The following is a 15,577-nucleotide window of genomic DNA, read 5'->3' as shown; positions in this document are numbered from 1 at the left end:
CAAGAACAATCCCCTCCCCAGCCAAACTTGATTCTGATTCATAGAGCATTTCTGGGGCCACAGAAGAGTTCCCCTCATATCAACTTGGTCCTAGACTACCAGAACTTTAGGAAGCCTTGATGTAGCAGTTACAACTTTGCCAGCTCAAGGTATGTGTTCTGCTGAACCTGAGCATGTTGCCCAAACCTGTACTATTATTAGGTTACTCCCAATGGAACCCCTGAAGGCAATTAAGCCCTGCTGCAAATACAACGAAGTAATTCTTTAGTACAAATCACACAACAGGTAAGCTACTGCTCACCAATCTCTTTCTTGGGGGGTCATGCTGCTCAGGGATGCAGGCATCTCTGGATTACTGTGCTGGGGGGCCCACTCCTAAAGTAGGGTTGCCATATTCCGAAGACCAAAAACCTGGAAACCCCCCTATTTGGGGCACCCCCCATCCCGCACCTCTGTCACTCGCCCCTCCCTGCCGCTGACCCCTTCCTCACCCCTCCTTCCAATCCCTCTTACCTTTGCTGTCTTCGGCCTCTTGCTCTCTTTTCATAGCACAGGCCAGACGCTCCTCCTGGAAGGCCAGGCCGGCTTCCCCAGGCCACGGCCAGCCTCCGTCGCCTCCGGAGAAGCGGCACAGACCAGGCGCATTGGGGGCTCTGTGGCTCCAGGCCCTGCAGGGGCTCTGGCCTGGGCCTGGAGGCCGCTGAGAGGAGGAGGAGGTGGAGGAGGACAGACATACACACGGCCACCAGAAGTAACAACGCCGTGGCTGCCCCTTCCTTTTGTAACAACACCACTGCTCGGCCAGTAACCTCAGGTCACCAAAAACAAAACCCTGGACATTTTTTATAAAAAATCCGCCCGGGAAGTGATCTTACCCTTGAAATCCCGGACGAGAGTGGGAAATTCTGGATGTATGGCAACCCTACCTGAAGGAGACTAGGTTCATGGGAACACATTACATCAGAGTTCAATGTTTCTTCACTGGCTTTCTAGGCATAATTCAAAGATTTGAGGCTCAACAACTTGGACTGTAGACACAATATGGACCACCTACTTTCCTGACCTGCCCCAAGATGTATTGAGAGGACTCTGTTAACAATGCTGCCCATATAACATGTTGGCTTTGAGCTGGATGGGGAATCAATGCCTTTCCATGGCACTGTCGTGAAACCATTTCACAATGGACGGAGCTGTACAGTATTACAAATGCCACTACAAAGAGTTAGGCAAGAAGACCAGTGCCTTCTGATATTGCCATTTCAAAGCAATCTGTAGATTAACATTAATGTATTTATCTGCCTTTATTCACAATTTTAAAATAGAGGCAGTCACCCATTTTGTTCTTAATTACAAAGAAAGAGATGTTTATTTCATAATTGTTTATTTTCCTATGCTAAAAAATTACACACAGAAACTTGCTCTTGAGGAATGCTGATTTTGTGCGCTTAATAATTTATTATTAATCTGCTTAATGTGCAAATTATTTCAAAGCATGTTGGGCTGCTCCTGATCACAGCAGAGTCAAGAAATGGAAGCTCATGAATGAAAAGTCATTCCAGGCTTCCCCTGCTGCAAACACTGATGTAAACAGAGCTGGTTTCTGCTCTTTCACTCTGAGGCCAAGTCTGAGGACCTAGCTATCATGTTTCCCACTAGGCATCTGTGCTCCAATCACAATTCACTTGCCCGTGAGCATCTGGGAGGAACAAAGCGCAATTCCTGTAATATCTACCACAGAAGTGAGCTGACCACATTAACTGAGCAATATCCTCTTTGATTTACAACAGAATTCTATCTAGGAATACTTTAGACCAGGGGTTCCCAAACTGTGGTCTGCAAACCACTAGTGGTCTGCAAGCTTCATTTAGGCAGTCCAGTTTCTGTAAAAAATACAATTAAAAATCCTGCAGCAGTTTTCAAGTTCCTTATGAAGAACGGCTTAGGGAGCTGGGTATGTTTAGCCTGGAGAAGTGAAGGTTAAGGGGTGATATGATTGCCATGTTCAAATATATGAAAGGATGTCATATGGAGGAGGGAGAAAGATATTTTTCTGCTGCTCTAGAGAAGCGGACACGGAGCAATGGATTCAAACTTCAAGAAAGAAGATTCCACCTAAACATTAGGAAGAACTTCCTGACAGTAAGAGCCGTTCGGCAGTGGAATTTGCTACTAAGGAGTGTGGTGGAGTCTCCTTCTCTGGAGGTCTTTAAACAGAGGCTTGACAGGCATATGTCAAGAATGCTTTGATGGTGTTTCCTGCTTGGCAGGGGGTTGGACTGGATGGCCCTTGTGGTCTCTTCCAGCTCTATGATTCTATGATTCAAGTGGTCCATTAGGGGGGAAAATCACTTGGGAACCACTGCTTTAGACCCAAAGACCTTTATACTAGTTGCCAGAGACATAAGAGCCACTTGTGTACACAGGTAACAGCACTTAGCCGGAGACACCATCACCCCTGTTTACTTATAGAAAAGCTACCCGTACTTAAGGCTGGGGGTGGGGGGGGAAGTGTCCTTCAAAGCTGAGTGTCACGTGTGTCCCTGTTTCTTTGTAATGAACGAAATAACTCCAGAAATAGCTCAAAGTGCTTAACACTTAAGGTTAGCACAGCAGTCAACTGACCTTGGACAAATATTTCAAAATGTTCCATGGAACTATGAATGACCTTGTGCCGGTGATGGGTTTCCTTTAACTGTGGAACAGGATCATCTGACAGGAAAGGCACGAGTGCTATCTCCTTATTTTAGTTTCTGTTTATCTAGTTCATACATTTTCATCCCACTGTAAGCAAGGAGTGCAGAGCTGCATAACCCCCTTTCAGCCTCACAAGCAGCTATGAAGTAGGTTAGGCTGAGAGACCCAGCTGCTCTGCACGTAGCCCTATAGAGCAGTGGTGGCTATGGCACGCGTGCCAGAGTGGGCACTCAGAGCCCTCTCTGATGGCATGCGCGCCACAGCCCTAGCAGGGGCCGTTGCTGGGGGTTGGCAAAGGGACAGCTGCTCCCACCCCCGGCCAATGCGGGTGGGAAACGCTCCCTAGAGTGCACGTCGCCCTCAGCATCAGGGGAGTTGCACGACGTCAACCAGCTCGTTGGAGGACGTGCAGCTCCCCCCCCCCACGCCAATGCGTGTGGGAAACTCTCCCTAGAGTGCACGTCGCCCGCAGTAGTGTCGGGGAGAGTTGTGTGCTGGCCAACCAGCTCCCCCCCACACCACAATTTAAAACTGACAGGGCGCCGGATAAGGCAGCATGGAGACAGTGGGTTGTGATGGTGTGGGTTTGGATCCAAAGCAGGGTCTGTCTCTTACCCTTGAGGACAAACAGCAGGCTCAGTCTGTGCTCCTGTTTTCAAGATCCAAGATGCAGAGCGGTGTGGGGGTGGAGGAGCCTGCCCTCCCGACGCCAGAGAGGGAAGCGCTACGCTGGGCCACGCTTGTGCGAAGCAAAACACACACACACATGGGAGAGGGGGCAGCTTTGCATTGTGCCACATCAGGATGCTTCTGCCTGGCTTTTGCATAAGCCTGATATCCCTGCCTTTCCCCCCTCCTTTTTTTGAACTCAAGAGGAGGTTGCTCTTTCGCCTCGGGCTGGGTGGGGAAGAGGGAGAGCCAGTGAGAGGGCGGGCGAGGCGCAGAAGCAGTGAATGTCCTGAAGAGGGGCTGGGAGAAGTGAAGGGGTGGAGGCCAGCTGCTCCTTGAAGGCACCTCACAACAGGAGACCTTGCTGCCTGCACGCTGCGAAGCCCAATGTGCCTCAGTTCTCCTTCCTGCCCACCCAAACCCCAACCCAACAGAGCGACTCCAGCTTCCCTGGTGAATGGGTTGGTCGCTTGCCACCTGCGGGTTTCCCCAAGTCCCACGCTCAGTCCTCTGTCTGTCTGTCTGTCTCCTCTCTGCTTCTCTCTTGTTCTCCGATGCCCAGGAGAGAAGCGCCGAAGGGACCGCAGAGAGAGAGAAACAGACAGACATCTATACACACATACTCCCCCACATGCAGGGAAAGTATCCCGAGAGCGCTCTGCCTCGCAACTCACACAGGTGCTGCAGCTGCTGGGTTGCCAGTAACAAAAAAAGTGCAAAATATAATAATAATAATAATAATAATAATAATAATAATAATAATAATAAATATTTATACCCCACCCATCTGCCTGGATTTATTTATTTATATTTATATGTATGTGTGCATGCAGACGATCATTATTATCCCATATTAAATTGCCGTGTTGGCACTTTGCGATAAATAAGTGGGTTTTGGGTTGCAGTTTGGGCACTCAGTCTCTAAAAGGTTCGTCACCACTGCCATAGATTATCAGTCCCAATTTGTTGCAACTATCATATTTCTAACGGGAAGACTGAATTCTTGGGAAAGTGTTAGGATTTTGCAACTTCCAAGAAGGCCAAGATTAAAGAGTACCTTGGAATGTGGAACACTGTGACACTACAAAGCTAATATTCTTCTTGGCTCTAAGTTCTTCTGAAGTTGCCAAAATCTCTGCCTTAAGTTCACTTTTAAGACTGTAGTCCTAAGAATACTTACTTCTCAAAAAGTTTATAATAAGCTATATACTCCAGAAGAACGTAAGCCAAACAAATTATTTAAAAATCAAACACAACAGAATTGAAGAAAAATATTTAAAACTTGCATTCCTCCTCGTCTCACAAATTATTCTTAGAATGTATAAATTTCCTTTCATCTCATTTATGGTTGAGCTGCTAGTATAATCTACCAGTAAATGCTTAATGAGACTTTCTTCCAACTATTAAAGAGTTATGGAGGGCACAAACATTGGCTTCTAGTAGCAGCTGGCAGGACTGTGTGGATGTTTTCTTGTTTTCTGAATGCACTGCTGCTCTGCATTCAGAAGAAAACGCAACTGGGAGATGGTGCAAGCACAGTGCAGACTCAGCAGTCGGAACACTGGACTGGCTTCTGCCATGGCATCCACACTGAGCTCCCACTATCAGTAAATGGCAGCGACACATGTGCTCAGAAGACTGGGGAGCAATGCACCCCCCCACCAATGTAGTCCTAACAGCCACTACTGTTGCTTCAGATATAGCCACTTAACAAGAGTCTAACTCAGTTCTAACTGTAGAGGTGGGAGTAAATCATCCCCAGCCACCAGACAGACATAACTGACACCCATATTCTGAATATAATCTTGCACCTGGGCCCCAAGTAAACATTACATCCAATGCAGAGAAATTAGCTTGGGGGCAGGGCAGCCAAGATCCTTTTCAGAGAGGTGTCTAGCACCATCACTGTACAGCTTCCACAGTACTCTGAAAATGTACCTCTGAGATGCGTTTTCTAGTGCAAATCTTGAGAAGACAGGGTCAAACTATTTTACGAAGACTTAAATCTGCAGAATATTTTGTTTATTGGAAATAAACAAATAATGATAAATAGTTGTGCTGATAATTTGAAAGGCCTTTAAAAGAAGCGGGGTGATGCAATGCATACAGCCACCATACAGCTGTTTGTCTTGCCCAAAGCAATTGGGTCTTATCACACAAGATAAACTCAATTGCAGCAATGTCAAACTGACCAGTCAAGTATTATCAAAAAAGTCAAGTATTTTTAAAACAATGACTTTATGAGAACAAAAAGGAAACATTAACGGTCAACAAGTATAATACTCAGTGCTTTTTTTCCAGGGAGTACCCAAGGGTATGCAGTCCCTACATCTTTTTGTTGTTGTTGTTGTTGTTGTTAGAAAGTGTGGCACTTACAACTTCATGGTGAGTGTACAGCGGTGCACCTATTTTTTCTAGAAAAATGCACTGTTGATACTTATACCAATTTGAAAAACAAATTAGTTAACTGTTTTGTGAAACAATGATATTAACTCTAAGAAAATTATAGCAAGTTATCCACAAAAAGAATTGTTTGGTGATACCTGCTGTTACAGCAGGTGGTCCTTAAAAGCAGTTTTGCTGTGTTACTTGATTTGGCCCTAGGCTGCAATGGGGCTAGAGCAGGCATCCCCAAACTTCGGCCCTCCAGATGTTTTGGACTACAATTCCCATCTTCCCCGACCACTGGTCCTGTTAGCTAGGGATCATGGGAGTTGTAGGCCAAAACATCTGGAGGGCCGCACTTTGGGGATGTCTGGGCTAGAGGCAAGGAGTTCTCACACCTGTTCTTGCTAACCAACAGAAAATAAGCTGTCACCTGGACAGTAGTATTTTCTTGGCTTCATGGAATACTTGTGGTCAAACTGATTTTTGACTAGTAAACTGACTGGTGTGGCCTGCTGATTTTACTAATCACTCTACTCCTGTGAAGTGATTATTCAGAACGCAACAGAGGGGATGTCAAGACTATCAGTCTGGCCATTTTAAACAGTATTTTGTTAGACCACAAAACAACTGAAAGAATGCGAGTGCAAATGATTCTACCAACCCTGGACTGACCCAAAATTAAGAAATATGTAACTTTTGGTCTCTCCTGGTCGATAGGCTGGATTTAAAAATAATAATATTCAAATAGTTAAAAAGTTTCCAGGGGCAAAAAACAAGTGTCTGGGAGGACTTCAACTTGAAACAAGAAAATGGTTTGAAAACGAGGAAGTTCTCTATTGATGAGTGTGTGTATTTATGGTAGCACAAAATAATGCATAATAAAACATGCTGTTTTTCAGAAGTGCTTTGGGGAAGAAACATCACTCAGGTGCAATCCCAGACTTCGTCAGGTAGGGCAGGAAAATCTGAAATTCAGGACAGCTGCTGCTGGTCAGTGTAGGTAATACTGAACTAGATGGATCAATTGTTCAACTTGGTGTAAGGCAGTTTCCTATGCTCCTAACAATAATAAGAGACTGAAGCAAGTAATGGCTAATCATGCAGAACACACAATCATCAAACATGTTTAATGTTTAGCAGATTATTGTGTTTTATTCTTCTGTTGGAAGCCGCCCAGAGTGGCTGGGGAGACCCGGCCAGATGGGCGGGGTATAAATAATAAATTATTATTATTAATTATTATTATTATTATTATTATTATTATTATTATTATTATTATTATAAACATGTACACAAAAGGTTATGACTATCATAAAAAGAAACATGAGGCAGGACCATTGATCCAGCCATCCCTTACCCTCTTTTCCATCTAAAGGTTTTGATATTTCCATGTCAAAGTTTTCTTGCAACTGCTGCCCCTTGAAACAGCTGAGGTGTTCTTGTTCTATCAAATTGCTTTCTTCTTCTTCTAGTGGCTGCCATGTGCCATCAACAAACCACTGCCCACGCATCACAGGGATCTTCTCAGATTCTAAAAAGGTGACAAAGATAATATATTTTAAAATACAGAAGAGCAGTTAATACAAGGGGGCGGAATGTTTGGGCAAAATCTATCACATCTGTCAGAATGTGACTGCAGTTGCCTTGCAGGGGGCTAAATGATCCCATTCTTACAGTGGCTGGCAGCCCTGCAGTTCCAATGTATTTGCTCTACTTGAATCAATAACATTATGGGCCCTGTTGCCCTGGGAAAGTCAATACACAGCTAAGTGGCAAAGTAGGTTTCAAATAGTCTAGGTTTCAGTATTTTAAAGTACTTTAAAGTGTCAGCTACACCTTCCGAATGTCTCTGAAAACCCTAAGTCAACTTTCTTCAACCATTTTGTATTATACACAAACATATCTTACACATGTAAGCTTTACCCACCCACAAAACACATATAAAAGGAAATGTGTGTCTCAAAAAATTGTAACTTTGCATTAGCTTTACAACAGAAAAGTAACTTTTGGCAACTTGCTATTATGATAAGGCCATGTTCCCTTTCTGCCATTGGTAAAACCTGTACAGTTCACCGTTTTGAAAAATTAGCACTGAGTTTTTCCGTATTTTGTGTTTCAGTTTTATATTGGATGTTGCTTAAAGGCTTGGGCTGGAATCCACCCCTCCCCCCTTTGCATTTGGCTAGGAGTTTGATCAGGTGGAGCTGTACCTTTGCCATCCTTGCCTATTCTGCCCATGGACTGATATCAGTGTTGCTCCGCCAGTGCAGAGCTCCTTGTTCTGCCCCCATAACACTCAGCCAGGTGGAAGTAGTACAGTACTGGTGGCATTTACACCAGAAGGAGCCAGAACATTGGGGGGGGGCAGGGAGGGGCCCAACTTACCTGGGATCAACCTGATCCTGAGCTGGCCCCACTGCTACCACTTGTTAGCACTGGGTCATAGCTGGGCCTAAACACTGCAGACAGTGAATTGTTATATGAAGTTCTATGTCCTCTATCACAAAATGCCACTGTAGCGCATCCTCCTTTCATTTCAATGGAGCTTGCATGGGGGATTTTCTTAACGCTAATCCTCAGACTCACACTCTGTAAAGACCAGCTCTTGGAGCTTTGCTTTAAATACAGTACAAGGAAGCTGTGCAGCAATGGTGAAGGACACCCTAAGGTAGAGTCATTGGGAAGCAGAACAGGTAAGACAAGCAGCAGATGAGTAACACTGAGCAGCCACCTGCTAAAAGCAGTCTCAAGTTGCTTATCTGAGAGGGAAGACCCATGAAGGAAGGAAGATTCCACAGCAGGGCAGGGCTTACCAAAGTACAATTATGCTGTGATACTAAGGACTAACTATAGAGACTCCTACAGAGGAAAAAGACCTTACTTATTACTACACCAGCTGTCATTTTAGTTCAGTAAACACAAAGAGCTACCCAAGGTAAGGAGGTCACTACTACTTTAAATTACTGGGATGCTTTCTGTCAACACCCTTAATCTTCTCAAGATCAAATGCTTACTTCCGCTCTGAGCACAATGCTGCTTTTGATGCTGGCACCCAGGAACTTCTCCCCCCAGAGCTTGGAAATCTCTCTGTGAACAGCATATGCTACTTTTTTAAACATCTGCCACCCAGATTTAAGGAGAAGGAGAAATTACTTCCAAAATGAAAAGCAACACAGCAGGCCACCATTTTCACTCTCTACCTTTGTTTATATTTACTGTTTCTCCCCTCTGCCTTTCCCAAGCTTTTGTTTTCTTGCTGTTCCTACACTTTACAGCAGGAAAAATTAAAGCAATTGATCTTCCTGTATCCACGCCAAGAAAGTCAACTACCCACTGGCAAATTACTCAATAAGGTCCATTTTCTCCTCTCTCATTCCAACAGATAAGTGGCTGCAAAAACAAGAGCACTGTCAGGGCTGAATGTGCTCAGCCTCAAACACTCAGCACCAGGGAAACCACATTCTGCATCCAGAATCTGTGCAAATGTTCATACAACTGCTCATTTATTTCTTCATTCATTCTGTAAATGAAGGGGATTTTAAACAAGGACAAGGGAGCATATGGAGATATTATGCACTACTGTATGTAGTATATATTTCTTATGTACCCTTGTTGACCACAAAGAAGGAAGACATCAAAAAAACTGTCAAGTCAGAAAGACCAATCTACAGTGTAATAACCAAGCTGGTTGTGGAACTACCGTATATGGCGACCATAGTTGCACACAATGGTTCTGGTCTTCTACCAGATGGCAATTTGGGAAATATAAAGACAGTAGATGAAGATCTAGATAACTGTTTGTGCATAAACGTTTCAGTCCACCAAGACATACAAAGGAGTGTAATAAACCACCAAGCGCTGGTTTTCAGTGGAAGAATCCAAGAGGCAACTGGAAATCATGGAGTTACTTTTAGTTAAGGTGTCTCGGTCTCTTTTTGTCCCTTGGATGCAGAGATCCAAGCTTTTAAAATTACCAGTTAAATTCTATAGACACTTGGCAGTGCAAGACTAGCAAGGTTTAGGCCAGGGGTCCCCAAACTAAGGCCCGGGGGCTGGATCCGGCCCAATTGCCTTCTAAATCCGGCCCGCAGACGGTCCAGGAATCAGCATGTTTTTACATGAGTAGAATGTGTTCTTTTATTTAAAATGCATCTCTGGGTTATTTGTGGGGCATAGGAATTCATTTATATTTTTTTTCAAAGAATAGTCCGGCCCCCCACAAGGTCTGAGGGACAGTGGACCGGCCCCCTGCTGAAAAAGTTTGCTAATCCCTGGTTTAGGCACTGGAGGAGGAGTGAAAATGGTGGCCTGCTGTGTTGCTTTTCATTTTGGAAGCAATTCTGGGCTACATCAATAGGAGTATAGCATCTAGATCAAGGAAAGTAATACCGGTAGTACCACTGTATTCTGCTCTGGTCAGACCTCGCTTGGAGCACTGTGTCCAGTTCTGGGCACTACAGTTCATGAAGGATACTGACAAGCTAGTACGTGTCCAGAGGAGGGCAACCAAAATGGTCAAAGGCCTGGAAACGATGCCTTATGAGGAACGGCTTAGGGAGCTGGGTATGTTTAGCCTGGAGAAGAGAAGGTTAAGGGGTGATATGATAGCCATGTTCAAATATATAAAAGGATGCCATATAGAGGAGGGAGAAAGGTTGTTTTCTGCTGCTCCAGAGAAGCGGACACAGAGCAATGGATTCAAACTACAAGAAAGACGATTCCACCTAAACATTAGGAAGAACTTCCTGACAGTAAGAGCTGTTCGACAGTGGAATTTGCTGCCAAGGAGTGTGGTGGAGTCTCCTTCTTTGGAGGTCTTTAAGCAGAGGCTTGACAGCCATCTGTCAGGAATGCTTTGATGGTGTTTCCTGCATGGCAGGGGGTTGGACTGGATAGCCCTTGTGGTCTCTTCCAATTCTATGATTCTATGATTCCGGTGAGGTGCCTCCCTGCCCACGCTGGGCACCACACCCCTGCAGGCGGTGTGCCCCGCCCCCAGGACGTGCACCACGCTCCTGCCTGCTCTCTGCCCCCCCCCCGGTGCCAGAGCATAAAGCTCCGCCACTGAGTTTAGGCGTAGAAACGAATAGTGTATTTAGAACCCACAAGCAAAACTTAAGAACCCTAAAACAACTTTTTTAAACACAGTAATCAGAGAATTAAATTAAACACATTCTAGCTAATTTAATAATTCCCGGGCTAGCCAAGACACCACTTGGGTGATCTTTGTGGTAGCATTACTGTTGCATACAGAAATCTCAGCAGCAAACTAAGTGTGTTACACCTGCGCCATTCTCAAAGTAGGACAGAGGCTTGATTTTTATTTCAAAATATGTGTGTGTGGGTGAGAACAGCTAAATCCTCCCACTGCCTTACCAGCTTACAGTATTTAACTTAAGGCACTTTTTTCTCAGCAATGTCATGGTGGGTAGGGAGAAAAGTGGCTAACACAATGCACTGTGGGGAGCTAAGACAGAAGAGAATTCAGCTGCCATCACCAACACATCCATCATGATATAAACACCATACACCCACACCCACTTTATACACAAACATGGCAGATCCATGAACAAACAAACATGGCTGCCTATGGATAATTTCAGGCAAAACAAAGCATTTGCCTAAGGAGAAAATCCAGTACAGTACAGATGACTTTGGTAGGAACACAAGATTCAGTGTGAAAAGTGGGGGAAATAAAGAGATCTCTCTTCACTCTGTCTGGATTGTGCAAAGACAAGCAAAAAAGCTGCTGTCTCATTCATTCCCTGCCCAGTGAAGTCTGCATGAGCCATCACCCCACCATCCACCTTTCCTCTTGACATAATGATCGATGGTACTGACATTCATAGACCTTAAGGATACCGCAGGCTAACAGGATTGTGCATGCCTGCTCCACCATCAGGCAGACACAAAACTAAGTGATTCAGTTTCAGCTGCCTTTAACCCTAACTCAAGAGTGTGCATTCATGTCCGCAGGATAAAGCAAATTTCTTAATTAATTCCTACTAAAGATGTGCAAGGTTTTATATTATTGGGTTTGGCTCACAAAGCACTAGCAGCTTAATGAAGGACAAGAGACATGCAAACTCACAATTAACCTTTCAGCATAAACAAGAAGTTCTGGTAACTCCTTGTCCATAAAGTGATAAGAAAACTGATCCTGCAGGCGGTTCTGGACAGCAAGATGGTGCTAGACTAGGGTGTGATAAAGACATTCCTTTCCCTTCCCTTTACTTTTCCACTTATATTGTTATTAAGCAAATGACGTACAGCCGAGGTACCACTGTAATGCTTCATTTTCAATGTACTGTATTCTTGTTTCTTAAGAACGTGTAATTTTCATTTGTTTGTTGTTCTGAAAACCACATTCTTAATTAAATCTGCCTAAAATAATACATACTGTATATTCCTGTGTACAAGACTACTTTTTAACCCAGGAAAATCTTCTCAAAAGTCGGGGGGTCGTCTTATACGCTGGGTCATATTTCTTATACGGTGAGCATATCCCAAACTCTATATTTTAACTGGAAAAGTTGGGGGCCGTCTTATACGCCCAGCCGTCTTATACGCTGGAATATACGGCACTTCCAGAGAATGGAAAGAAAGAAAAGAGGCTGCAGTTGAAAGTAGAGCAGAACAGATAAAGGGAGTAATCCAGACTTTGTTTCCACAGAAGTCTCAGAATGCAATACTGATCACACATCTGTTTTCCCAGAAAAGCAAAGGGCAATCCTTTGCCGTTATAGCTGCAAAGTGTATGGGCAATGCCTCCCCAGTGTAATCTCGCAAGTTAAGAGAGACTTTGCTCTAAAACTTCATGCCACTACTTGTGGCACCAGAAAGAGAGACAATTATGCAAAGGAATACACATTGCAAACAAGACTATGCAGAGTAAAAAAGAATGCAAATACAAATTCAGTTTCTTACTGCAGAGTTTATCTTACGTTGGCACATCATTCTAACACCATTTTTAGGGACAGAGTACATGCAGGGTTTGGGATCAGTGAACAACAGCCAGTCAAACTGCCATACCTGTCTTTTGTTCACAGGAAGGAGTGCAAAAGGGCCGGAGCTTGAAGGCAATGCAAGCCAACTCTTTAGGATTGCAATGGGCAGAGATGAGGGAGGTGCCACATGATAGTGGAAATTTGTGTACATGAACAGAAACCATAGTTCTACAGAGCAGGAGTGTAGTTTGGAAAAGGGAGTAAGAGGTTAAGTACACAGATGTTATGATTTAGCTTCCTGCCTAGATAAGTGATCTGGGCACATGAGAACAGGTACAAACTGAGTAAGAAGGAAATAGCTGACTTGAAAAAGAGCAGGCACAGGACCTCGCTGCCACATGTATAACTTTTGTGTGTGTCTCTGTATATGCTAGTTACAGGTAGGTAGCCGTGTTGGTCTGAGTCGAAACAAAATAAAAAATTCCTTCAGTAGCACCTTAAAGACCAACTAAGTTTTTATTTTGGTATGAACTTTCGTGTGCATGTGTATCTGATGAAGTGTGCATGCACACGAAAGCTCATACCAAAATAAAAACTTAGTTGGTCTTTAAGGTGCTACTGAAGGAATTTTTTATTTTGTCTGTATATGCATAAGCCATGTGAGAAGCAGATAAAGGAACGCTTAAGGAGGAAAATAATGGAGATGGGAAGCACAGTGCAACCTTATGGCAAGGGCGCAAAAAGAAAATGCAGTATTAAGGGTGCTGATAAATGCTTAAAACTGGTGCAGGACCTTTGGCCCTCCAAATGCTGCAGAACTAGAACCCTCGTCAAACCAGGTCATTTTCCATGCTTCCAAAGAGCTGCACTTCAGCAACATCTGGAGGACTAAAGGTTCCCCACACCTGGTTTAGAACATTACTTGCTTAGGAGGGAAAAGGAGAAAAGTGGAATTGGAAGGGTTAAGCAAGACTTCATCTCTGATAAAATGGTCATGAAAGCAGAGCAAAAGCAAGTTGACAGCGGGCCAAGGATCCTGGAGTCCCTGAGCATCCACCCTTGGGCGTGCCTAATTTTTTTATGTTGCAAGCCTCCAGGCAGGACATTTTGAGATTCCTTTAAAAAATAAATTAAGAGTCTTGAGAATTAAGCACCACTGAACTTGTGGAACCTGCTTCCAACGTCAACCTGCCTGGGGGGAACCGGTAGGACTAGGGTTCCAGCCCGATCCTCCAAGGCAGGTTGACTCTGAAGCCAGACCCCCACCGTGTTTAACGGGACTTCAGCTCCTCAGGCACCCGATGGCTAATGAAACAAGGCAAGCTCCACCCCACATAATCCATCGCATGACAGGGCACACGCACAACCTATTTGAATGGCAATGCCCACCAAACGGGGGTGGGGGACGCCGCCCTAAGATATTTCATTGTGGGGGCCGAATGGGCCTCGCCCACTAGAAGTTGGCTGCTATGCCGCCAGAGGGGGGATGGGGAGGCAGCGGCGCGACTTACGGTTCCAATAGACCGGGTAGGACTCGGAGTTGGCCACATCCACCTCGTAGAGGCCTCCGCGGACGCACACGGGCTCCGACGGAGGGATGCCCGGCGAGCCGGGCTCGAAGGCCTCGGGGCTGCTGCTGCTGCCTGCGGCGGTGGTGGCAACCCCCTCCGCTTGGGCTGCGGGCGCGGCCTTCCTCTCGAGAAGCCCCCAGGCCCGGTAGGCCAGCTCGATGCGCAACGAGTCGTAGCCGATGAAGGGCTTCCAGGTCTTGCGCTCCTCGCGGTAGAACCAGCGCACCTCCTCGGGGCCCAGCTCGCGGACCACCTCGTAGCCCCGGGAGCCGCCGCCCACAGAAGAAGCCGCCGACGTGGTGGACGCGGCGCGGCCAGCCAGACTGCCGGAGCCCCGCGCTCGCTTGCGAGGCTCCGGGGCGCCTCCGCCGCCGCCGCCCGACAACGACAGCCCGCTGCCGGCGCTCTCGCTGCTGCCCAGCTGCCCCGCTCCGCCGCGGCCCGGCCCGTCCTCCTCGTCGTCGCCCAGCGCCTCGTCGTCGTCCTCGTCGTCGCCCTCCTCGTCGTCGTCGTCGTCCTCGTCGTCGCGGCCCAGAGGCGGGTAGAGCAGCCCGCCCGCGCCGCCGCCTCCTCCGTCCATGAGGGGCCCGAGGAGCAGGAGGCGGTTTCCGCCGCCTCCGCCTCGCCGCCGCCTCCGCCTGTGGCCCGGGGAGTGGTGGTGGTGGGGCGGCGGGCGCCGGTGACGCGGAGGAAGCCCCTCGGGAGCCGCTCCCGTCGTCGCCGCCGCCGCTTCCTCAGACGACGACGACAGCGGCTCGGCGACCGGCGGCTGAGGGGATTCCCGCGGCCGAGGCAGAGGAGGAGGAGGAGGCGGCGGCCCGTCTTCGTCTTCAGCCGCCGCCTCCGAGTCGAGGAGCGGCTCTTCGTCCGACGCAGCCCGCGCCGCCGCCGCCGCGCGCTTGTGGGAGCCGCCCGGCCGGAGGCTCGAGGCGGAATTCTCCTCCATGCGGGGAGGCGGGACGGCGGCGGCGCCTCGGGGCTCCCCGCGCGAGACAGGAGGCGGAAGCGGCCCGCCCAGAAAAAGCAGCAGCACAAGCAGCAGCAGCAGCGCCGCCGACGCGCCCGGCCGCGTGCGCGCCCGCCCGCAGAGGGGAGGCGGGCCGAGGAGGGTAGGAAGGAAAGAGGCGCGCGCCAATCAGGGCGGGAGCAGCGGGCCCGTTGCCCAATCGGGTCCCGGAGTCGCCGGCAACCGCCGCTGCGTCGAGGGGAAGGGGGTTGGCGAGGCTCGCGCTGCTGCTCCTGAGGAGACAGGAAAGGTTGAGGGGGTAAGAGAATAACTGCTGTAGACACTCACAAACACACGCCAAG

General features: G+C 47.1%; 1 protein-coding gene across 2 annotated transcripts in view; it reads right to left on the bottom strand.

Moving 5' to 3' along the window:
* Window positions 1-15,162, bottom strand: part of DDHD1 (DDHD domain containing 1) — a 40,063-nt gene extending 24,901 nt beyond the window's left edge. For both annotated transcript variants that reach the window (XM_035140974.2, XM_060270771.1), the window contains exons 1-2: window positions 14,210-15,162; window positions 7,109-7,282 (exon numbers count right to left, since the gene is read on the bottom strand). In XM_035140974.2, the coding sequence (XP_034996865.2) occupies window positions 7,109-7,282; window positions 14,210-14,849 (814 nt within the window). In that variant the 5' untranslated portion in view covers window positions 14,850-15,162. The remainder of the gene's footprint in view (window positions 1-7,108; window positions 7,283-14,209) is intronic.
* Between the last annotated feature and the right edge of the window lie 415 nt (window positions 15,163-15,577).

The sequence above is a fragment of the Zootoca vivipara genome, chromosome 1 (genome assembly GCF_963506605.1).
Source record: "Zootoca vivipara chromosome 1, rZooViv1.1, whole genome shotgun sequence".
Lineage (NCBI taxonomy): Eukaryota > Metazoa > Chordata > Lepidosauria > Squamata > Lacertidae > Zootoca > Zootoca vivipara.
The sequence above is the reverse complement of the archived record's forward strand: the minus strand, read 5'-3'. Positions and strand labels throughout refer to the sequence as shown.